The sequence below is a fragment of the Saccopteryx bilineata genome, chromosome 2 (assembly GCF_036850765.1).
Source record: "Saccopteryx bilineata isolate mSacBil1 chromosome 2, mSacBil1_pri_phased_curated, whole genome shotgun sequence".
Taxonomy (NCBI): Eukaryota; Metazoa; Chordata; class Mammalia; order Chiroptera; family Emballonuridae; genus Saccopteryx; species Saccopteryx bilineata.
Genome location: NC_089491.1, coordinates 44,182,616 through 44,208,815, shown reverse-complemented (window position 1 = coordinate 44,208,815; position 26,200 = coordinate 44,182,616). Strand labels below are relative to the sequence as shown.

Genomic DNA, 26,200 nt, shown 5'->3' with positions numbered 1-26,200 from the left:
CGTGCCGGGTGGATCCCGGTCGAGTGCATGCGGGAGTCTGTCTGACTGTCTCTCCCCGTTTCCAGCTTCAGAAAAGTACAAAAAAAAAACCAAACAAAAAAAAACACACAAGGTTGCCAGCTTGAGCACGGGTTTGCCAGTTTAAGCATAGGATCACAGACATGACCTCATAGTTGCTGGCTTGAGCCCAAGGTTGCTAGCTTGAGCAAGGGGTCACTGGCTCTGCTGGAACCCCCCAGTCAAGGCACATATGAGGAAGCAATCAATGAACAACTAAGGTGCTGAAACAAAGAATTGATGCTTCTCATCTATCTCCCTTCCTGTCTGTCCTTCTCTTTCTGTTTTGCTAAAAACAAAAAAAAAACAAAAAAAAAAAAATGAGGACTAGAAAATACTAGCTGGACTTCTACCAAGGAGACAGAAATCCAGGAGGAAATGAAGGATATTTCACGTTAAGCCTCTTTGGCTTAATTTAGCTAGTTTTGGTATCTAATATGAGACATTCCCCTCACACTTAATATAATGGTAAACAGGACTTGAACAAGGCTTGCCATCCTGTGTCTTCCCCATGCCAGCCTGCCTTTTCATGTCTGCTGCAAAAGAGGTGGCCACGATTTCTGGACACACAGTAGGAGCAAGAGAACTCTCAAAACTGCTGCTCATATGACCTTTGCATCTTCTTCCTTTTTTTCCTTTCTTATAGTAACTAGAAGTGTTCTTTTCGGGATACAAAGAAAATTTTAAAAACAAAACAAAACTAAAAATTTACTAATTTGAAACAATTCTAGACATCTGCTTCATGTCTAATCAAACAATTACAGATAAGAACAGAAGGGGCCTACCCTTCTCAGGAGCCCATGGAGCTCTACCTCCTCAGAGAATTTGTGTGTGTATTTTTAACAGGCATGAATGTCTGGTAAAAATAAAAAACAGAGACTAAGAAAGAAAGAGGGTAACTTCTGTAACAGGAAAAAAAAACACATGTTATTTAAAAAAATAAAATAGAAACAGAAAATAATTCCACAAAAATAGCCAATAGTAAAAAAATAAATAAATACAGAATACTTGATATATAAGTATCCTAAGTTGAAATAATAGATTTGAAAAGTAGATCATGTAAAGAATTTATCTTTCTTCCTAAATGTTCGATGAGAAGTTATCCTGTATTCAAACATAAGGAAAATGTCACTGACTCTACAAAGTAAAACTGAAATTAATAACAATGATTTGAATTTTAAAATTCAACCACTCAAAACTGAAAATCATCAATTTTGATGTTATCAGGTAAAGATAACATCTGCCTTATTCAGTCTGAGATGCTGAGCCTGGGACATATAGTAAAGGCACCCCATGGACACATACTGAATGTGCCAGGCACTTTTAAAGTTACCATCTCATGTAAACGCTCCATATACTCCATGCTCCCCCATTCTGACAAATAAGGAAGCTTGGGCTCACACACATTAGTCATACATAGGCCTATACAATAGAGCTGGTGTTCACACCCAAGCCTGCCTGATTGCAAAGCCTATGATACCACACATATTATTTACCCTTTGATGTAACCATCACATAGATCTCAAACAAACCATTTCCCTTCATAAAATTAATATAGAGAAACCAAAATTCATGAACATGTTAACGTCTTTTCCTTAGTGGAGGTACTTGATTTTTCCAGAGAAATGTATGTGCATAAATTTACTATACACAAACATTCATAAATAAAATTTAAAACAGACCCTGGCCAGCTGGCTCAGAGGTAGAGTGTCGACCTGAGTGTGGATGTCCCAGTTTGATTCCCAGTCAGGGCACACAGGAGAAGCAACCATCTGAATCTCCAACCCTACCTCTCCTCTTTCTCTCACTCTCCCTCTCTCCCCTTCCCGCAGACATGGCTTGAATGGTTTGAGCAAGTTGACCCAGGGTGCTGAGGATGGCTCCATTGCCTTGCCTTAGGTGCTAAAATAGTTTAGTTGCCAAGGAACAGAGCAGTATCCCCAGATAAACACAGCATCAGCCCCAACAGGGATGGCAGGGTAGATCCCAGTTGGGGTGCATGTGGGAGTCTGTTTCTCTGCCTCCCTACCTCTCACTTAAAAAAAAAAAGTTCACACTGATCTTTATACAGTCTTGGTATGTGAACTTGGTAAGACTGAGTAGTATATAAAAGTCATTTTGAAAACAAGAAGACAAACCAAATATACTAGGTCAAATACCCTCCTCAACCTCATCTCAACTTGGTGTGGTCAAAGAAAAAAAAAAATGCATGAAGGTATCAGAGTTGATCATGCCTGAAAATATGATGGCAAAGGATAGCTTTTCCTCCTTGATGAATGTAGATTTTATCTTCAATTATTCCTTCCAAATATAACTATATTCTATTTGTTAATATTTTTATTAAAAAGTATATGATTAAAGAAAGAGAATATACAAGTCTATAAAACCAAATAGTACCTACTGAGACTGTTCAAATACACTGTAATATTATATTATATATAATATTTTTAAGATCTCAAAATAAGAGATCAATGTTTAGACTTTACCTTTCTCGCATCTGATCTTGCTGGAACATAAATATAATGCCCCAAACGAGTATCAAACGGCACAGTATACGGTCTCTTTTCGGGTATCCTGACACCTGGCCCGTCTCCACAAGTTTCCTTAGCTGAAGAAGTCATCAACAGGTTCAGTTTTGCTAGTTCTTCACTCAGTTGATCCACAAGAAGTTGTTGTTCTATTATTTTTTCACTCTATGTAGAAGAGAGATGAGAATTTTAAAAATAGGGATCCTCCACACATGTATAGGTATCAATAAAAAATAAACTGTAACTGTACATCGGCCAAAATCACAACTACCTTTACAGTACAGTTAGACCTCATTTATCCAAAGACTAGCCTTCTGGTGTTCACAAGTATCTAGGACTGCTCTGAGTGATAAACACTTTTGAATAGTAAGCAGCACCAAACACAGCATAGAATTAAATACTAAAAGAAAAAAAAAGACCCCATTCACTGTGATTGGTTGATTTGTCAACCTGAAGCACTCTGATTAGCTGATCTTTATAAAAGTATGGACTTTCTGAGTGAAATCCTAGAAGTAACAAGAGACAAGAAAGTTGAAAAGTGGAGGTAGAACCGCAGATAGCAGAGGTGGCAGCAAAAGAGAAAGTGGCTGCAGGTGCAATGAAGTTTCTGAAAGCCTTCACTCAGTGGGAAAGAAAGCCCAATGCACAGAGATAGAAGACAAGCAACTGATAGTCCTGGGAGAAAATGAACTTGGAAATCAAAGGCCAGATAAATACACTGTATACGGGGGCAGGGAACGGGAACTCTGCCTATGTATGGAGTTTAGCTGTTTACATTATCCCCTAAATAAAATTTTAAAATATATTGTATCCAGAAAGCTCTAACATCAATCTTTGTTTCATAAGCACAAAATCATGTAAGCAAGAAACTGTCCTTCATCTTAACATTTCACATGAACCACAAATGTTTAAAAAGGAAAAAAGAACTGAAGTTTCATTGTGTATAGCTGAGCTATAAAAATGCAACCTTATTTAAAAGTCATGCATACAGATAATTAAAATTTACAACAAAATGGCATATAAATTGAGGGTGGGTGTTAAATGGAATCTATACACTGGGATAAAGGTAAAAATACCAATTAATATTACACTTTACTAAGGAAAGGGTACATAGTATACTTTCTTGGACAGCCATTACAAAAAGAGTTCAAGTATAACTTCTAAGCTAATGAAGTAAAAATTAAAAAATACACAATCCAAAAAAATGGTAAGAGGAGAAAATGAAACAGAGCAGATAGCAATGAAGGGATTATAACCAAAATATAACTATGTTATATTCATTAATGAACTAAGTAATTCAATTAAAATATAAAGACTGTCAGAGAAGTCTATAAAATTATTTAACCTGCTGCTTACAAGAAACAGAACTAAAATAGTTTAAAATTATTTAACCTGCTCCTTACAAGAAACAGAAAGGTTAACAATAAGATGAAAGAAGAGACACCATTAACATGACCAACTTTTTTACAATGAAAAGGAGGACAAAAATAAATTGAAGAAAATATCGTAAATAAAAGAAACATTTTATTCATTGCAACAATAATACACTATAATGATAAATGCATAAAAAACAGTTGTAATATTTTATATTATAATTATGCTTACATGCCTATTAATTTTTAATAATAATTGTAAGAAAAAAGTACTTATTTAGATACAAATACGTCACATCACACGCAATGGATCGACTTTGCATCAATCGAATACAGACATTTACAGGTTAGTCTTCCAATATCAAAAAGGACATGTAGGAGGACACTTTTCAAGAAAAGGACGGCACGTACAAAAGAAGGACTGTCCTCTCTAAAGGAGGACGATTGGTCACCTTAGAAACCATGTAAATGTTAATCACAAGATAGCTGGCTTAGGTAAACTCATATCAAAGTGAACTTTAAGGCAAAAATCATGACAAGAGATAAGAAGGGAAAATTATTTTTTTAAAAGGTCAACACACTAGGATGATGTAATAATTCTACATTTCTATGTACTTAACAAACTTTCAATATATAATGCAAAAATTGTCAGTAGTTCATGGAGAAGAAAAATTCAAAATCACAGTGGGAAATTTTAACATCACTCTAAATTGCTGATGTAGGCCCTGGCCAGTTGGCTCAGTGGTAGAGCGTTGGCCTGGCGTGTGGGAGTCCCGGATTCAATTCCCAGCCAGGGCACACAGGAGAAGCGCCCATCTGCTTCTCCACCCCTCCCCTTCTCCTTCCTCTCTGTCTCTCTCTTCCCCTCCTGCAGCCAGGGCTCCACTGGAGCAAAGTTGGCCTGGGCGTTGAGGATGGCTCTGTGGCCTCTGCCTCAGGCGCTGGAATGGTTCTGGTTGCAGCAGAGCAATGCCCCAGATGGGCAGAGCGTCGCCCCCTGGTGGGCATGCCGGGTGGATCCCGGTCGGGCGCATGCGGGAGTCTGTCTGACTGCCTTCCCGTTTCCAACTTCAGAGACTGATGTAACAAAAAGACCCCAACAAATGAGTAAAAATATAGATTTGAATAATGGGATTAACAGAATTAACAGCACCCAATGATTGCAGAATATACATTCTTTTCAAGTACATCGGTATTATCTATAAAAACCGTCCTCATACTGAGCCATAAAGGAAGTTTCAACATGTTCAAAGGACTGAAATCATAGGGACCACAATGCAATTAAGCTAAAAATTAACTTTTAAAAATCCTCCATGTGTTGGAAATAACCCACAGGTCAAAGAAAAAAAGTCACAATAAAAATTAGGAATTACTGGGGGCTGGGGAAGGGGAGTAAAGAGGGACAAGTATGTGGTGACAGAGTGATTTGAGTTTGGGTGATGAGTACACAATACAACCAACAGTTCAAATACTATAGAGATATTTACCTGAAATCTATGTACTCTTTTTAAATTCATTTTAGAGAGAAGGGAGGGGGGAGAGAGAGAGAGAGAGAGAGAGAGAGAGAGAGAGAGAGAGAGAGAGAGAGAGAAAGGGGGGAGGAGCAGGAAGCATCAACTCTCATATGTGCTTTGACCAAACAAGTGCAGGGTTTCAAACCAGAGACCTCAGCGTTTCAGGTTGATGCTTTATCCACTGCGCCACCACAGGTCAGGCAATTTACGTACTCTTATTCATCAATGTCACCCTATTAAATTTTCTAAATAAAATAAATAAATAAGGGAGTATTTTGAGCTGAATGTGGAATGCAGGTAAAGACAAGCTTAGATTAAGAGTGGCTGGATGTGCTCAAACTGTCTGTGTAGACAATGTGGTCTATGTTGGACATCTGCCTCCCTTCTGGCAGTCTGGAATTTTAGTACATGCTGGGAAGAGAGTGCCTTATTGACTAGCCTTCAATAAAAACTGTAGGCACTAAGTCTGTTTCTTTCTTTAAATTATTTTAAAATTGATTTGAGAGAGAGAGAGAGAGAGAGAAAGACAGGAACATTGATCTGTTCCTGTATGTGCCCTCACTAGGGATCGAACTAGGTCAGCACTTGAGTCTCTTTTGAGTTTCCCTGGTAAACAAATTTTCTCACGTGTTGTCACAGTCATTGATGGAGGAATTAAGCATACCCATGTGACTCCACTGGGAGACAACTCCAGACTTTGCTCTATGTGCCTTTTTTCCTCTTTGCTCATCCTGGCTCTCCTTTCACTATAATAACCTTAGCCATGACTATGACTACATGCTGAGTCCCCGTGGTGATCGTCCAACCCGAGGGTGGTCTTGGGGACCCAGACACAATACATTGTAACACAAAAAAAAGTTTATTCCAGGAATGCAAGACTGGTTTAAAACTAGAACTATTGATATCAATATAATTAACCACATTAACAAAATAAGAGAAAATTCACGATAAAGGAAAAATATTTGATAAAAGTCAATAGCCAGTCATAATAAAAACTCTCAGCAAAGAAATTTTCCTTGGTTTGATAAGAGATAAAAAATATCCACAGCTAGCATGATACTTAATACTGAAAGCTATTCCTCTATGATTGGAAACAAGACAAGGAGGCTTGCTATCACCACCTGTATTCAATCCTCTATTGAAGACTTCAGCCAATGACGAACGGTAAGAAAAAGAAATAAAGGGTTTAAGGATTACACAGGAAGAAATAAAACTATCATCATCTGCAGATGATACAATTATAATTAAAAATCCAAAAGAATTTACAGAAGTATTAGAATTAAAATGTAAATTTAGTAAGGTTGCTGGGTATATCAAAATACAAAAATCAATACATTTACACATACCAACAACAATTAAGAAAATGAAATTTTAAATGAGATACCACCTCACACCAGTCAGAATGGCACTCGACAAAACAACACACGATAGGTGCTGGCGAGGATGTGGAGAAAGGGGAACCCTCCTGCACTGCTGGTGGGAATGCAGACTGGTGCAGCCACTGTGGAAAACAGTATGAAAATTCCTCAAAAATAAAAATGGAACTGCCTTTTGACCCAGCCATCCCACTTATAGGAATATATCCCAAGAACACCATATCACTGACTCAAAAAAAAAAATGCACCCCCATGTTTATGACAGCATTGTTCACAATAGCGAAGATCTGGAAACAGCCCAAGTGTCCATCAGTGGACGAGTGGGTTAAAAAGCTGTGGTACATATATACAATAAAATACTATGGGGCCATGAAAAAGAAGGAAATATTACCTTTTGCAACAACATGGATGGACCTGGAAACTATTATGTTAAGTGAAATAAGCCAGACAGAGAAAGAAAAATATCATATGACCTCACTCATTTGAGGAATCCAAGAAACAATGTGAACTGAGGAATGGAATAGAGACAGAGGAGGGATCAAAGGGACCAGAGGGAAAGAGGACAGAGGGAAAGGGGATGATAGGATGGGATAAACCTGAAGGGAAGAGGGGAGAAAGATGTTGGGAAGGGGGGAAAAAAGAAAAGAAAAAGAAAATGAAAATTTTAAAAGACTTTAGTCATATAAAAAAACCAAGTGCCTAGGAATGAGTCTAACAAAAGGTGTGCAGTACTTCTGCACGTGCGCGCACACACATACAAAACATTATTGAGGAAAACCAAATGAAACCTAAGTAAATGAAGAAAAACACCATGTGCATGACTCACAAACAAAAGATGTCAATATTTTTCCAAATGGACCTATAGATTTAACACAATCTCAACCAAAATCACAAAAAGTTGTATTTTTTTTCTTGGGGGGGGGCCTTAACAGCTGATTCTAAAATTTATATGGGACAACCAAGACAGTCTTAGAGGCTAGGGGAACAAAGCAAAAAGCCTTGCTCTACTAAATAACTAGACTTATATTGAACCTGCAATAAACAAGAAATGTGATATCAGCTCAAGGATAGACACAAACCAAGGATACAACAGAAGTTCCAGAACAGACAATAAATTCAGGTATGAATGACCCTGACTAATCATAAAGATAGCATCCAGAACAGTGGTGAAAGGATGGTCTTTTCAATAAATGGTGATAGGACAGACGGACACATACACGGAAAGAAAAACTGACATTTACTTTATCCCGTATTGCAAAAATCAATTACAGAAGTACTGTAGAGCTAAATGTTAAAGTCAAAACAATAAGTTCCTAGAAGATAATATAGAAAACACCCTCCAAAGAAAGGCTTTTCAGAGCACAAACATCAGTAACCATAAAAAAAAAAAGATTGTTGAATTTGATTGCAATATGTCTTTTCATCAAAAGATGTCATATAGAGTAAAAAGCCAGAGAAGGGAAAAAATATTTCAAACCGTTTAATTGACAAAAAGCTCACACCAAGAATACATAGGGTGGACAAAAGTAGAGTTTCAGTTCTACGGAAAAATATATAATACAAGAATAAAACTGATGCAAGAATAAACTGTGTTTTCTGTACTCAAAACTGTACACCTACTTTGCCCACCCCTGTATAACAAACTTCTGCAAATTAAATTAAAAGACAGAGTCCAACAGAAAAACAAGCAAGAAACTTGAGGATTTTGCAAAAAAAAAGATAACCAAATAGCCAAAACCATGAAAAAGTGCTCACGTTCAAGTCATCAGGCAAACGCAAATTTAACCACAAGATGACAGTACTATACACTTACCTGATTGTCTAAGGTTTAAAAATTAACAATAAATGTTGGGGTGATCATTTCATAAATTATATAAATGTCTAATCACTAGGTTGTACACCTGAAATAATACTGTATGTCAACTGTAATTGAAAAATAATTTTTAAAAACCAACAAAATGTTGGTAAGCATGTGGAGTAGCAAGAATGTTTTTTTTTTTTTTTTTAAGAAATTAAACTTACTGGAGTGACATTGGTCCATATGAACACATAGGTTTCAGGTGTATATCTCTATAATATGTGAACTATTCACTGCATTGTGTGCCCATCACACAAAGTCAAATCACTTTCTGTCACCATATATCTAGCCCTTCCCCCCCCCACCTGCTCCCTCCAGTAACCACCTCACTTTTGTCTATGCCTATGAGTCAGTCTGTATCCCACATGTAATTGAAATCATATATGATAGTTCTTAGCTTTTTCTGGTTGACTTATTTTGCTTATCATAATATTCTCAGGGTCCATCCATGTTGTCACAAATGGCAGTATTTCATTATTTCTTATAGCTGAGTAGTGTTCCATCGTATATATGTACTGCATTCTTTTTTTATCCAATCCTCTATCGAGGGGCACTGGTTGTTTCCATGTCTTGGCCACCGTGAATAATGACGAATGCTTACACAGGGCTGGTGCCAGTATAAATTGGAAAACAGTTTGGTATTATTTACTTAAATTGAAAATTCACCTACCCTATGATCTAGGCACAAACCTGAAAGAAATGTATGTGTGTGTACACCCAGAGATGTGTCTATGAATATTCATGGAGAAAAACTGTTCCTCAACACTAGAACAGAAAAATTGTGATATATTCATACATTGAAATTCATAGAGCTATAAAACTAAACAAACTACCGTTACACACAACAACATGGATAAATCAAAAGAAACAAAATACTCAATAAAACATCGAGATATTAAAGAACATACATGAATGATTAAATTTACAAAAAATCCAAAAAAACTGTAAAGTTCAGGGAGTCATAGCAAGACCACAAAGCTAAGCGAGGAAATGACTACTATCAAAGTAGAGTTGCTCGCTCTGAGAAAAGGGGATGAAGGACTCCTCAGGGGCTGACAGTTTGCTATTTCTTGGCCTGATGTTAGTCACCTGGCTGTTCTCTTTTTTGAAAAATCACTGAACAATACAGTTTGTTTTGTATATGCTTTATGTTTTTTAAAATTATTACAGAGTTAGAAGGGTTAAAAAAGAAAACAAAAAATAATGTCGAATCAAAATCTAATTTTTGCTGGCTCTGATTATTTCTCAGGGGGTTAGTTACTCCCTGATAGAAAACTTATTAAGACTTTATATGAAATTTACTGTGGGGGAATCAGAGGAGGTTTCACAGCCAGAACATATATTTAGGGACATAGTGTGTTACTCTGCAGACATATCCATGTTAAGAACAGAAAAGCTAAAACAGAGATTTTGAAAGATTTAACCAAAGTTAACGAGTAAATCACTGATGAAATATAAAAGGATAATCGAATAAATTTAAAAGCTTAACATAAATGTTTACCATCCAACTCTTTTTTTAATATGTGACTTTTATTTTCAATTTCAGCATTACTTATTATGACAACAGAAGCCCTTCAGAGCAAAGGAACTGCTGGAACTGTGTACTGGCCCAGTGAATACTTCCAGCGACCCCATGCTCAAGCTGAATGAGCCCGCGCTCAAGTTGGGGACCTTGGGGTTTGGAACCTTGGTCCTCTGTGTCCCAGTCTGATGCTCTATCCACTGCGTCACCGCCTGGTCAGGCACAAATATTCTTTATTTAAACAACCAAATGCATTTTTTTATTAAGTGAGAGGAGGGAAGGTGGAGAGACACACTTCCACATGTGCCCTGACTGGGATCCACCCTGCAAGCACCCTATGGGGCAATGCTCTGCCCATCTGGAGCTGTTGCCCCACATAACTGGCCCAGTTACATGATTTTATAGATGACAAACATGGAATTTCCAAAGAGGGTAGAAATAACGCTGCACCAAAGACTGCACACTCTTGTTCATCAAAATATAAGATTCACTTCCTCCCAGCACATAACATAGAACTGGAATTTCTGCAGCTGGTGGCAACCAGACACTATTTGCTCCTTTAAGGGACTTAAGAGTGGGCTCACTCCAGTGACAAGGCCACAAAAGCACTGTATTATTTTCATCACTACTGACTGTCCAGCTTTGACAATATCATACTGCCTATTCACCTTAGCAAACAATGGAAGGGAAAAGTATGAAGAAAAAAATAATGTAAGTTAAGCTAACAATAAAAACATTTTCCCTTAGCACCGATTTAGGGAAAAAACTGTAATAATTCTTCTAGGTACCTGTATTTAGAGCTCTTCAACTGAAACCTATTTTTGTAAATATCTGCATTTATCTTTTTTTTTTTTTTTTGTATTTTTCTGAAGTTGGAAACGGGGAGACAGACTCCCGCATGCGCTGGACCGGGATCCACCTGGCACACCCACCAGGGGGCGACGCTCTGCCCATCTGGGGCGCCACTCCGCTGCATCCAGAGCCACTCTAGCGCCCAAGGCAGAGGCCACAGAGCCATCCCCAGCGCCCAGGCCAACCCGGCTCCAATGGAGCCCTGGCTGCAGGAGGGGAAGAGAGAGACAGAGAGGAAGGAGAGGGGGAGGGGTGGAGAAGCAGATGGGCGCTTCTCCTGTGTGCCCTGGCCGGGAATTGAGCCCAGGACTCCAGCACGCCAGGCCGACGCTCTACCACTGAGCCAACCGGCCAGGGCCTGCATTTATCATTTAAATGCTACTGTATTTAGTTAGGTACTAGTCCAACTAACTCTATAGAGCTAAATGCATTAAGAATCTCTACCTGCAATCTATTCACTTTTTGTGCTTCTTTCAAAGATACAACATATCCTTTGTTTTCCTGCATCACCATTTGCAATTGATTCTTGACTTTCGTGACCTCCTGATCCTTCTGATTAAATGCTACTTCAGCAGCAGCCAGAGTACGCTGGGAGGAGGGAAAGAAAGCATGAGAGATTCACCATGGAAAATACTCAAGAGAGAGTACACATAATAACACAAAAGCAGTGATCTAATGGCACCTTGATAATGTCTGAAAATTTTTCTTACACTATTTATTTCCAATGTTTTTTCTGGCTTCCTTATAAGAAAGGCAGAAACAGTTGAAAGGACCTATCATTGCTTTAATATAAGAATTATCATAAAGATTAGAAGATTCTCCTGATTTTCATTTCTTGCCTATTAAAATGAAAACCAGTTATTCAGGTTCTGGAGTACATTCAATAAAATTATTACAAGTTTGCTGGAATTGCCATGGGATTTTAATGTGGGTTCTTAAAAAGAAAAGGTCACATTGCCAAAGTGACCTACAGAATATGAGAATGCATTTGAGCCCTGGCCTGTTAGCTCAATCAGTTAAGAGCATCATCCTGAAACAACAAGGTTGCAGATTTGATCCCCGGTCAGAGCAGCACACAACGGAAGCAACCGATGAATGCATGACTGAATGGAACAAGGAATGTTTCCCTTCCCTTCTTTCTCTCCTCTCTCTCCCTTCCTCTCTCTGCCTCTAAAAAAATCAACCCTGGCCGGATAGCTCAGTTGTTTGAAGCACTGCCCCAGTGCAGAGGTTGCTGGTTCAATTCCCCAGTCAGGGCACAAATAGGAGCAGCTTGATGTTCCTGTCTCTCTTGCTTCCTGCCTCTCTCAAAGAAAAATAAAATGCATATATGGGCCCTGGCTGGTTGGCTCAGTGATAGAGCATCAGTCTGGCATGTGGATGTCCTGGGTCTGATTCCTGGTCAGGACACACAGAAGCAGCAACCATCTGCTTCTCCACCCCTCCCCCTTCTTCCTCTCTCCTCTCCTGTAGCCATGGCTTGATTAGTTCAAGCAAGTTGGCCCCAGTACTGAGGATGGCTCCATGGCCTCTACCTCAGGCACTAAAAATAGCTCAGCTGCTGAGCAACAGAGCAACAGCTCCAGATGGGCAAAGCATCACCTTATAGAGTGCTTGCCGGGTGGATCCCAGTCAGGGAGCATGTGGAAGTCTGTCTCTCTGCCTTCTCTCCTCTCACTTAACATAAAAAAAATGCATTTGGGTGTTTAAATAAAGAATATTTGTGCCTGACCAGGTAGTGGCGCAGAGGATAGAGCATCAGACTGGGACACAGAGGACTCAGGTTCAAAACCCTGAGGTCGCCAGCTTGAGTGCAGGCTCACTCAATTTGAGTATGGGCTCACTAGCTTGAGCACAGGCTCACCAGCTTGAGCACGGGGTCACTGGCTTGAGCATGGAATCACAGGCATGACCCCATGGTCACTGGCTTAAACCCAAAGGTCGCTGGCTTAAAGCCCAAGGTCTCTGGCTTGAGCAAGGAGTCACTTGCTCTGCTATAGCCCCTCAGTTAAGGCAGATACAAGAAAGCAATCAATGAACAACTAAGGAGCTGCAACAAAGAATTGATGTTTCTCATCTCTCTCCCTTCCTGTTTGTCCCTATCTGTGCCTCTCTCTGACTCTCTTGCTGTCTCTGTCAAAAAAAAAAAAAAGAATATTTGCTGACTACAAACTTTCTCTAAGAAGATATGAATTTTGAAAACCTATGAAAATATAAGAAGTTTCCTAAGTTTCTAGTGAATTATGTCTATTTTAAAATAAATTGGAATATGCAGTAATGCTTTTAAAATAATCTTAAAAGAAAATTAATACTTGTCAAAAGTCTACTTCATGCTAGATTGTGACTTAATATTTTTAAAATATCTCTCTGAACAAACGTATTCTTTTTCAGGAAGAAACTAAAGCTGGCTGACACTGAAACCTCTTCCCAAAATGAGTCAGTGGATAAACCAAACTCCTGACATTCAACCCCAGGGTCTATGTGGATCCAAAACCTAAGCTACAGGAAAAGACAAGAACGTGTGGTTGGTTTATAAAAACAAGAGTTCACTTTACAAATAAGATTTTACTCACAAAAAAGCAGAGTACGTGTGCACCTCCTCCGGCAGCGGCCTGGAGGGAGCTAGGCCTCGGCACTGGGACCCAGGGACTGAGGCCAGCCTCGACTTCGCCACAGGCTGACAACAGGGTTTCGGGCAAGCCCTTCTCTTCTCTGCTTGGGATCCTCAAATGACCAAGTGAGGGGGAACACATGACCCTGATGGTCCTTATAACCCTGTATGTTTATATAACCTCTGTGACTTCTCTTGTATAAAACAAGCTGTAACTGTAAGTCTCAGTAGTTAATATTTCCATCAGCAGAGGCGGATTTAACGGCGGGCACACCAGGTGCACGCCCTGGGCCCCAACTTCTGAAGGGCCCCACAAAACTCCAACTTTACACTTTTTTCTAATGATACCAAGTTTGGTTTCATATGTGCAAATTTAACATTAATAGTATATAATATTTTTATTTATTAAAAAATATGGTTAACATGTATTTTTATTTTCCCTGTCTTCTTTCCTTTTTTTAAGGGGCCCAATATTCTGCGCCTGGGGCCTCAACCGACCTTAATCTGCCTCTATCAGCAATCAGTATTTTATTTGAGAAGCTTACAACTGCTCTCCCTGTACTGCATATACTTTTACATATACTTTAAAACTGCAATTTTACAGTTTATTATTTATTTTAAAATATTTAACTGTTGATTGATTATATTAATATTCAGTTCTATTCTTATATTCAATATTAGGAATAAAAAAGCAGCAAAGTCTCTTAAGAGGTATTTATGAGGGGATGTGGTGTTCCAATAATTGACTAATGGTGATAATCAAGGTTATAACTTTATCTGAAAGTTTTGAAAAGGAGATAGTAATTCAAGGTGACACTTCCCTAGCAATTCACTATTATTCCATTTGTAAGAAGGCACACAATCTCACCTTAGCTAGGAAACTTTTAAAAAGAACTTACCTGCTTGCCTAACAGACTCAAGGAAGCAGGCTGAGCAAAGAGAATAGCTGTGCTTCTCTCCCCACAGACCCACCATCTCCCTAAGCAGATGAGTTCATCAAGATGCCTTCACAGTGACCCCGGGTATGTGGCCCTACATGACTACTGGGTTCAATCCTTTAGCTGCCACTGATGTATAACCTAGGCACAGGCAGGTGAAAAATAAATAAAAGGTGATAACAAGCTAAACTTTGTGAGGCTTACTAAAGTCATCCTCATCACTTTATGGGAACTAATGCTTTAAAAATCTTCACAACAACCTTACATGGTGGTTATTATTATCATTTCCGTTTTATAGATGGAGAAACTGAAGCACAGAGAGGTCAAGTGCTTTCCCAAGGTCACACAGCTAGTAAGCAGAGAAGCCAGGGTTCCACCCTTGGGTATTTGGTACTCATGTTCTTAACTACTGTGTTATTCTGCCTCTCACAGAAAATAAGAACAAAAATAGAAGTTTTAAAACAATTTTTTGAAGAAACATCACAGAGAAATGATACCTATCATTTCTCTAGTTACTTTTCAGTGGTATCCAATGATAACTTGTCTTGCAAGACTGTAGACCCCAAAAAAGTAATCAGTTTTTTAAAACTGGGAAACACTGAATGCTACATCATTCACTTTGAGATTCATTAGCACTTTCAAAGTTCTAAGAAACCTGCTTGATTTTTGCAACCTAGCATTCCCCAAAACAACAGGACTGTGGTACCCTTTTCCATTAAGACTGTGAATATTCTGGGGAAATCTTAATCTAGAGTACATAATCTAGAGAAGTTTAAATGTTAGCTCCCCAAGTAGCAGGTTTTATGAACTTCCAATTTCAGCCACCTTAGAGGCATAAGGGAAAAACACTCCCTATCACCAACTCTTATGTGTCCCAAAATTTGAGCTTCCGATGACCTGTTTCTCAGATCAATGAGAAAGAGTAAATTAAGGCCTGCTCTACCTGGGAAAAAGACAGGGCAGAAGCAGTCTTAAAAACAAAAAACAAAACAAACAAAAAAAAACATCTGGGCCCTGGCCGGTTGGCTCAGCGGTAGAGCGTCGGCCTGGCGTGCGGGGGACCCGGGTTCGATTCCCGGCCAGGGCACACAGGAGAAGCACCCATTTGCTTCTCCACCCCACCCCCTCCTTCCTCTCTGTCTCTCTCTTCCCCTCCCGCAGCCAAGGCTCCATTGGAGCAAGGATGGCCCGAGCGCTGGGGATGGCTCCTTGGCCTCTGCCCCAGACGCTAGAGTGGCTCTGGTCGCCGCAGAGCGACGCCCCTGGAGGGGCAGAGCATCGCCCCCTGATGGGCAGAGCATCGCCCCTGGTGGGCGTGCCGGGTGGATCCCGGTCGGGCGCATGCGGGAGTCTGTCTGACTGTCTCTCCCCATTTCCAGCTTCAGAAAAATACAAAAAAAAAACAAAAAAAAAACATCTGCCTGACCTGTGGTGGTGCAGTGGAAAAGCATTGACCTGGAATACTAAGCATTGACCTGGAATACTGAGGTCACCAGTTTGGGGCCCTGGACTTGCCCGGTCAAGGCACACACGAGAAGCAACCAGTATGAGTTGATACTTCCTTCTCCTCTCTCCTTTTTCTTTCTAATAAATAAAAATTTAAAAAAAAACTGTTTAAAAAATCCATAATTTTAAAAGTATTGCTTTAAATGATAGTTAAATATCAAAAATTTTGTAACAGAGCAGCAGTTCTAATGGTGTATGCAATCAAGATTTTCAGCATGTCTCTTAGATCCTCTCAGGGTGTCCATGAGGTCAAAATTATTGTCTTAATAATACTGAGACAATATTTGCCTTTCTCACCTCATTGATATTTGCACTGGTGATCCAAAAACAATGATGGGTAAAAATGTTGGCTCTTAGCACAAATAAAGGAAGTGTCACCAAACTGCACTAGCAGTCCCTGTATTCTTCACTGCCATGTGCTCAAAATACAAATGACAGTTTTATTCAAGAATATCTTGATGAAGCAATAAAATTATCTTATTAAATCTCAACCCTTGCATGTTTTTTAGTATTTTAAAGATAGTATTTATTCTAGAGAGAGGAGAGAGAGAGAGAGACAGGACAGGTAGGAGTAGGAAGCACCAACTCGTAGTTGTTTCTTGTCTGTGCCTTGACCAGGCAAGCCCAGGGTTTCAAACCAGCAACCTCAGCATTCCTGGTCCATGTTTTATCCACTGTGTCACCACAGGTCAGGCTTTCTTTAGTATTCTATGCGACAAAATTGAAGGTATGCATAAAGCAGTACTGCTACATATCAAAAGGCAACAGCTGTCTTTGTCAAACAACTTCATGCAGTTGTGAGTTGCAAGCTAAACTTACCATTTTTTTTCATAGGGTACTGTTTTTACTCGTAAGAATGACAAACTACAGCTATTCACACAGGTATATGCCGAACATTTTCTCAAAATTGAGAACCAACATTTTCAAGGAAAACAGTATTTGTTGCAAATGATAACACTCAAGTTTCATACAAAAATTAGAACTTAGGAAAACATTTCTGCTATTGTGAGAATGACCAGAGGACAGCTTTCAGTACTTAAAGACTTTGCTGGTGAAATCAGTGGTAATAGTAATCAATGTAATTTTTTTATGTTGTGTAAAAATATGTGTCAACACCTGCAAGGTGTCTGCATAATGTAGTAAGCAAATATTTTCCAAATGACCAAGGTATGATTCAAATTCAGGTGTACATAAAAGATCCATTCAAAACACAAGATAAGGACCAGTAAATTTTAATGTTTAGATCTTTCCTTTCCTTTTCTTTTCTTTTAGCTAGAGAGAGAGAAAGCGCCAAGAGAGATGCAAAGCACCAACTTGTAGTAGTGGTACTTTAGTTTTTCACTGATTGCTTCTCATACATGCCTTGACCAGGGGGTTCCAGCTAAGCCAGTGACCCCTTGCTTAAGCCAGTAACCATGGGATCATGTCAATGACCCCACGCTCAAGCCAGATGAGCCTGCACTCAAGCTGGCAACCTCAGGGCTTCGAACTTGGAGCCTCAGTGTTCCAGGTCGGGGTTCTATCCACTGCACCACCACTGCTCAGGCATGTACAGATCTTAATGTAACAAAATAGTGTCAAATCCCACATTGCAAGTAATCTTTAGGAAATTTATATTAGTTGAGTTTTGGTATAATTTTAAAGAAGAATAGCCACAATTATCTTAAAAATGCATTCATATTCCTCCTTCCAACTACAAATCTATATGAGGCTAAGTTTTCTTTGTATACTTCAATTAAAACAACATAATTCAACAGTGATTACTGAAGCAGATATGAAAATCCACCTGTCTTCTATTAAGCCAAATATTAGAGATGTACAAAAATGTAAAACAATTTCACTCTTAATTTTTTGTTTCTGAAAATACTGTTTCATGAAAAAATGTTCTGTATATTACCATGTGATTACTATTAATTTTGAATATATTAATAGTTTACATTCTAATATGGTAAATATCAATAAATACAATGAGGGAACTCAATTTTAAGAAATCTGTAAACAAAAAGTTCAATAACAGCTATAATAAAAAATAGCATAACTGGCTTTTTCTAATACATATAAAAGGGTATTTAAGAAAGATTTCTAACTAGACAGCTATGTCTTTAACTATTTTTCTATTTTTAATTGTTTTCCTATTTTAAAAAACTACAGAATGTCCATTTGCCCTACACACTGCAAACTCCACAGAAGCAGAACTAGGTATGTCTTGCTTTCTACTATTTCTCCTGTGACACATAATTTTCACCAAATAAATGTTTTTTGAATGAAAAGTGAGGAAATCAGCCCTGGCTGGATAGCTCAGTTGGTTAGAGCATCGTCCTGAAGCACAGAGGTTGCCAGTTTGATCCCTGGTCAGGGCACATACCAGAATAGATTGATGTTCCTGTCTCTCTCTCTTTTCCCTTCTCAAAAAAAAATCAATAAAAATTAAAAAAAAAAAAAAGAAAGTCTGGCCCTGGCTGGTTGGCTCAGTGGTAGAGCATCGGCCTGGCGTGCAGAAGTCCTGGGTTCGATTCTCAGCCAGGGCACACAGGAGAGGCGCCCCTCTGCTTCTCCATCCTTCCCCCTCTCCTTCCTCTCTCTCTTCCCCTCCCACAGCCATTGGAGCAAAAGATGGCCCGGGCGCTGGGGATGGCTCCTTGGCCTCTGCCCCAGGCGCTAGAGTGGCTCTGGTCGCGACAGAGCGATGCCCCGGATGGGCAGAGCATCGCCCCCTGGTGGGCGTGCCGGGTGGATCCCGGTCAGGCGCTTGCGGGAGTCTGACTGCCTCCCCGTTTCCAGCTTCAGAAAAAATACAAAAAAAAAAAAAAAAAAAAAGAAAGTCTTAAAAAAATGAGGAAATCTATGTCTGAATTCAATATACATACATGCAATAGGCATATATGTACATACCTACATTTCTTAAATATTATCAAATATGATGATGTGTTTGTTTAAAAACATTAGTACTCCAAATACAAGGGGGAAGTATTTTTTTCTTTAAAGAACCATAGACCAGACCTGGAATGCTGAGGTCACCAGTTCAAAACCCTGGGCTTGCCTGGTCAAGGCACATATGGGAGTTGATGCTTCCTGCTCCCCCCCCTTCTATCTCTCTCTCTCTCTCTTCTCTAAAATGAATAAATAAAAATAATTAAAAATAAAAACATAAATAATAGAGGGATAAAACTCAGTAAAGTATAACTTGATTTTGTTTCTGAAACTGTGTTTCCTTCCATCTTCTCAATTTAATGACTAGGTCCACAAGATAGTACTTAATAAATATTACAAATTAAACCCATTTTACAGAAGAAAAAAGGAGGAGTCAAAGAACCTATGATTTATGAGGAGAAAGCAAGAGGAAAAGGGAGAAACAGAGCAAAGGCAAATGAGATTTTTACATATAATCCTTTTTAAATTTTTCTGAAGTTCCACAATGGCTCTCACTTGCCCCAAATAAATGTCCTTAACAAGTTATTTTAAAAAGCAGCGTCTAAGTACCTGGGATTTCTTCAGCGCTCGTGTCAGCTGGACCACATGCTGTGGTCCCTCTTCCCAGTTGTCAAGGCCTTGGCCTCCTCTGAACGAGGTGAAAATCGCCTTCCTGGCCTCCTGAGTCATGTTAAACCACTCCTGCAGTTTGTGTTGCTGCTTTTGGTTCAGTCTGACAGCATCTTTTAACTCCACCAGGAAGGTGAAGGCTTCCTCTATACAATTTTGGTACCCTAGACATTCTCCTTGGAGCTGAGCTACCTGCTCCTCAAGAGAAAGGATCTTGTTTTTATCAGGAGTCCCCTCTCGATGGACTTGACTGGTCTGGCTGATACTACCAGCCTGCTGGCTTTGCAAAGCTTCTCGAAGCAACTTAATCTCAAATTGCATTTCGTCCATTCGGTCTGACTCAGGACTGAAGTTTAAGGTGGGTTTGTTTCTGATGTTGCGTGCTCTGTTGGCGTATTTGAGAGAATTTAAGGATTCGTCAAAATCCATGGAAGATGGGCTGACACAAGTGATCATGACAGTCTTGGCACTGCCTCCCAGGGAATCTTTCAGAAGCCGCGTAATTTTAGCATCCCTGTATGGAACATGTGAACCCTTTCTGCGTGGGTCCCCAAGAGCACTTATTACATTTCCTAAAGCCAGCAACCCACTGTTGATCTGAATGGATTCTTTGAAACGTTCACCAGTATTTCCTGTTTTCGTTACTCTTTCTGATCCAGCCAAATCCACAAAGTGAAACTTTGAGACGATATGCTGACGGGAACACCTTGATCCATCTTCAGCTGCCTCTGTCTTTTTTTCAGCTTGACAAATGCTGATTGTAAAAATGGCATGTGATCTACTGGAGTGTGCGTTCATTTGGGTGGTACCTGTGTGCCTGGCGGCATTCCCCATCTCCAGGAGGCTCAGCACTTCATCTGCGCTCTCCACCTGGCATTCCTTGGCCCCAACAATCACTTAAAACGGCAATTTGTAAAATCAAGTTTTAATCAAAATCCAGTATAGCTAAATGAACCACACAACAGTTATCATTTTCTAGACTGCTCAGCTAAGAGAGTCCCTTTATAAAAATCAATAGTGTTTCAAACAAGAGTAACAGCAGCAACATTAAATAATTGTAGATCATCTCCCAAAGGGACATTTTATAGAGAGCACTTATTCTGATGTTTAAATTCAAACATAACATACTATATATATATTTTTTAACAATCTGGTTCCTTTGCAGTCACACATCATGCTCAATTCTTTAAAATAGCTGACAAAAGAAAAACTATTCCAGGATCTGATTTCTAGTTGAATGGATTAATTAAAAGGTAACAGATTAATTAAACATATAACTCAAAAGATGCTGAGGTCACCGGTTCGAAACCCTGGGCTTGCCTGGTCAAGGCACATATGGGAGTTGATGCTTCCTGCTCCTCCCCCCTTCTCTCTCTCCTCTCTCTCTCTTCCCCTCTCTCTCCTTTCTAAAATGAATTAAAAAAAAAACCAAAAACATATAACTCAAAAGAATAATAGATTCATTTTTTAAAATTAGTTTCTTTTGAGTTTTGTTGCCATTCAAGCTTTCCTTAGGTTTAAGGTTTTTTGATATTGTGGAGTCACAACCAATGATAGATGAAAATTTCAGTATAAGTAAAGTTATTCATTTTAAAACAAGGTATTCCTTACATGATATTAGAGTACAAGGTAAACAAATGAAGTGGCAATTCAAAACAAGAAGAAAGTTTCTATTTCAACAAAAGAATAAGAACCAAAAACTAACTTAAGCTTACTATTACACACAGCATTTGTTTATATCCAAAAATGTTTCAAAATGGAGTAGGTAGACTTGGGATTTAAATCACAGCAGTAGTAAAGCTACTAATTCAGAGCTCAAATTATAGTGATGTACTTTCTTTTTAATCAAATCCTGTCATGCCACTGTTTCTTTGAAAAATAATCATTTTGCTTCTATTATTCCATCATGACACTTTTAACAACCTGGTTCATTTAAACTTCTAAAGTACCTGTACTACAATGTTAAAATATCAGCAATTATAAATTATGACAATGTAACTATAAACATAGCATAATTTTTATAAAAATTTTCTGACATTAGGCTATATAGCTTAGTAATACCTATGGTTCTTAAACTGAGATACAAATCACCTAGGAGCTTTATATAGAAATAAAAAAGTACCAATGCCCAGGCCCCATCCACTAAGTCATGAGAATCTCTAAAAAGTGGAGCCCAGAAACCACTGTTTTTTTAAAAGCTTCTAAAGGTGATGCTAATTGTGCAGCATTCCAGTTGGATACCAACCACTGCTTCATACAAAGGAACTAAATAAATACGTTAAACAAATACATTTTAGTTGAGTAGACCATTATATAAGACACATGGTGGCCTGGCACATTGGCTCAGTAGTAGAGCGTCGGTGTGGTGTATGGATGTCCTGGGTTCAATTCCCAGTCAGGGCACATAGGAGAAGCGACCATCTTCTTCTCCACCCCTCTCCCTCCTCTCTCTCCCTCTCTCTCTTCTCCTCCCACAGCCATGGCTTGATTGATTCCAGCGCATTGGCCTAGGCACTGAGGATGGCTCCAAGAAGCCTCTACCTCAGGTGCTAAAAATAGCTCAGTTGCAAGCATGGCCCTGGATAAGCAGAGCATCAGCCCCAGACTAGGGATGCTGGGTGGATCCCAGTCACGGTGCATGAGGGAGTCTATCTCTCCTCCTCTCACTTGGAAAAGAAGAAGAAGAAATAAAAAGATACATGGCAATTTGTCTTAAGATAATTTATTATATCCTTCCAAAATTTCTGAAGCATTGATATCAGTTATGGAATATTTTGATCACTATGTTCATCAAATTTATGACAGGGTTTACTTCTGTATTGTGAGAGGATTCTAAAATAAATATATTATTTTTTAATTTTTAATAAAAGATTAAAATATTAAGTAATGATATTTTATAAGAAAGATACAGAAGCTCAAAACACCAGTCTGAATTTTGTCCAGAAAAAAATAAACTGTATTGAATTATAATAAACTACTATGCATGCTTTCTAAAAAACAAAACAAAAAAACCATTTCTTCACAAACATCCAAGAATACCAGGGCTGTCAGGACAGGACCTCTAAGGAGGCAGGCTTTACTGCCCCCTGCAGGCTGCTGTTTGAATGATAAGAGCCATCTTACTTTCCTAGCTGCACAGCAATTCCCCCAAGGAGTCACTACTACTCTAGCAGGACCCTTTGTCTCCTGGAAGGTGTTATAAGTGTATTTTCTAGGACAAGAAGACATCCAAGAACAGTTGTTTGTTATTAATAATAGTGAAAATCTGGAAACAGCCTAAATGCTCAACAATGGAACAAACAGTAATCAAATAAGTAATAATTCATTCAAAGACAAATTATCACATGACCGCATAGAGTCACAAGGTTGAAAACTACTAATGACATGTGAAAATGCTCACAATATAAATACTAAGTGGAAAAAATAAGATGCAATACTATATATATGGGGATTGCAAATCCATTTAAAAAATTATATGTTCATAGAAAAAGAAATCAAGAAGAAAACACACCAAAAAGCAAAGTTGCTATTTCTGGGTTCTGGGATCAAAGATGATCTTTCTTCCTTATGCTTTTCTGTTTTCAAAATGTTCTATGCTAAACATGTTGCCTTTTAAATAAAAAAAACCAAACATGAAGTACTAGTCTTTAAAATACTTGTACTTTAACTCTCTCCTTCTAACCTTTTCCCATTTCCAAACAAATGAATGGATATTATTTATTTATTTTTTTTAGCAAGAGACAGACACACAGACAGGAAGGGAGAGAGATGAGAGGCATCAACTCATAGTGCTTTCACTTTTAGTTGTTCATTGATTGCTTCTCATACATATCTTGACCAGGCGGCTCCAGCTCAGCCAGTGACCCCTTGCTCAAGATAGCAATGTTAGGCCTCAAGCCAGTGACCTTGAGCTTCAAGCTAGCAACGTTTGGGCTCAAGCCAGTGACCACGGGGTCATGTCTATGATCCTACGCTTTAAGCCAGTAACCCCACACTCAAGCTAGTGACCTCGAAGTTTTGAACCTGGGTCCTCAGCATCCCAAGTCGATGCTCTATCTCAGGGGTCCCCAAACTTTTTACATAGGGGGCCAGTTCACTGTCTCTCAGATCGTTGGAGGGCCGGACTATAAAAAAAACTATAAACAAATCCCTATGCACACTGCACATATCTTAAAGTAAAAAAACAAAACGGGAACAAATACAATATTTAAAATAAAGAACAAGCCTGACCTGTGGTGGCGCAGTGGATAAAGCGTCAACCTGGAAATGCTGAGGTTGCCAGTTCAAAACCCTGGACTTGCCTGGTCAAGGCACATATGGGAGTTGATACTTCCAGCTCTTCCCCTCTTCTCTCTCTCCCCCACCTCTCTAAAATGAATAAATAAAATCTTTAAAAATAAAATAAAATAAAGAACAAGTAAATTTAAATCAACAAACTGACCAGTATTTCAATGGGAACTATGGGCCTGCTTTTGGCTAATGAGATGGTCAGTGTGCTCCTCTCACTGACCACCAGTGAAAGAGGTGCCCCTTCCAGAAGTGCGGCGGGGGCCAGATAAATGGCCTCATGGGGCCGCAGTTTGGGGACTCCTGCTCTATCTACTGCACCACCACCCGTCAGGCTGGATTAATATTAAATGAGATTAATGGGTGCTAAGCACAGAATGTCAGATCATGAGAAACACAACAAAGGACAGGTAAATGTAAATATGGAGAAGCAAACACATAAACTCTTTACACTAAAAAAGTAAATAGGAAGCAACAGGTATGCTGGGACAAAAATCAAAGGAAAGCTCTGGATCAACGTGGACGAATACCAAAGAAAGAAGCCATCCTCAATCTAGGGGTAACTGAGAGAGACAAAGTTCAAAAACTAATTTAGGCTCTTTCACAGTCTCACTTTAGGTCAGTGGGGGTGGGTGTTATTAGAGGAACTAAGTACCAACTTGAATTACAACTTAATAATTTCATCTGACCCACCAGTTGAACTTCTACTTTTCACCTGGGTGACTTAACTGATAAGGTCTTCAATTTTTTTTTTTTTTTTTTTTTTTATGTAGCTGGAAACGGGGAGAGACAGACAGACTCCCGCATGCACCCGACCGGGATCCACCCGGCACGCCCACCAGGGGCGACGCTCTGCCCACCAGGGGGCGATGCTCTGCCCCTCCGGGGTGTTGCTCTGCCGCGACCAGAGCCACTCTAGCGCCTGGGGCAGAGGCCAAGGAGCCATCCCCAGCGCCCAGGCCATCTTTGCTCCAATGGAGCCTTGGCTGCGGGAGGGGAAGAGAGAGACAAAGAGGAAGGAGGGGGTGAGGGTGGAGAAGCAAATGGGCGCTTCTCCTATGTGCCCTGGCCAGGAATCGAACCCGGGTCCCCCGCACGCCAGGCCGACGTTCTACCGCTGAGCCAACCGGCCAGGGCAAGGTCTTCAATTTTAAACAAATTCATTTGCTTCTCTTTGTTTCTAAAGCTTCTTTGGAATGTTTCCAAGAACTGAATTAAATCATATCTATTTGTAAAGAAGGCTGTCAAGTAAATACCTGTGTTTCCTTTTTCATCTTCTCGGATGTGAAGATCTTTCATAGATGTCTCCAATTCTAGAAGATCTCTTAGGTCTTCTTTGTATACTTCTATGTAAGACACTTTTACTTTAAAGTCAGTGCTAAGATTTTCAGAAGTCTTCTGAAATATTTCTTGGATTGCTCGAGGAATGATACCCTTTTGACCCTCCACAATGGAAGCTGAAAATTTAGAAAAAGCACATATAAAACTTAAAATATAAGAAAAGTGACAACATAAAATTTACAATCAATACATTTATTTTCTTTCAATTTTATTATAAATTTTTTAAAACTATAACTACAAAATTCATAGGTAAAAGTTTTTACATGTATGCCCTTATCCAAATTCATTCATACACTCATTCAACAGATATTTATTTAGTACTTTCTCTGTGCCAGGCAATCTTCTAGGACCCTGAAACCACTAGTGAACAAAACAGAATAAAAAACATCCCTGCCCCTGTGGGACTGTACTAAGGAAAAACAGACAATAGCAAAAAAGGATAACTAATAAGTGAATTAAATGGTATAGTAAAAGTGATAGGTATGCCCTACAACTTGAGCACAGAGTCACTGGCTTGAGTGTGGGATCACAGACATTAACCCATGGTTGTTGGCTTGAGCCCAAAGGTCGCTGGCTTGAAGCCCAAGGTCGCTGGCTTCAATCCAAGATTGCTTGCTTGAGCAAGGGGTCACTCGCTCTGCTGTAGCCCCCCCAGTCAAGGCACATATGAGAAAGGAGTCAGTGAACAACTAAGGTGCCGCAATGAAGGATTGATGCTTCTCATCTTTCTCCCTTCCTGTCTGTGCCAATCAGTCCCTCTCTCTGACTCTCTGTCTGTGTCCAAAAAAAAAAAAAAAAAAAATTGATAGATATGCCCAGATAAAAAAATTTGAACCTCTATTAAATTGGGCTGCCTTTCACCTAATTTAAGATGCAATACTGCCATCCTGTGGCAAA

General features: G+C 39.2%; 2 protein-coding genes across 2 annotated transcripts in view; one reads left to right on the top strand and one right to left on the bottom strand.

Moving 5' to 3' along the window:
• The window catches only part of RMI1 (RecQ mediated genome instability 1), a 274,637-nt gene that overhangs the window by 154,522 nt on the left and 93,915 nt on the right, over positions 1 to 26,200 (top strand). The gene's annotated exons all lie outside the window — the stretch shown is intronic.
• The window catches only part of KIF27 (kinesin family member 27), a 93,561-nt gene that overhangs the window by 60,221 nt on the left and 7,140 nt on the right, over positions 1 to 26,200 (bottom strand). The window contains exons 3-5 of the mRNA XM_066256986.1: positions 25,219 to 25,419; positions 19,616 to 20,571; positions 2,544 to 2,750 (exon numbers count right to left, since the gene is read on the bottom strand). Of these exons, the coding sequence (XP_066113083.1) occupies positions 2,544 to 2,750; positions 19,616 to 20,571; positions 25,219 to 25,419 (1,364 nt within the window). The remainder of the gene's footprint in view (positions 1 to 2,543; positions 2,751 to 19,615; positions 20,572 to 25,218; positions 25,420 to 26,200) is intronic.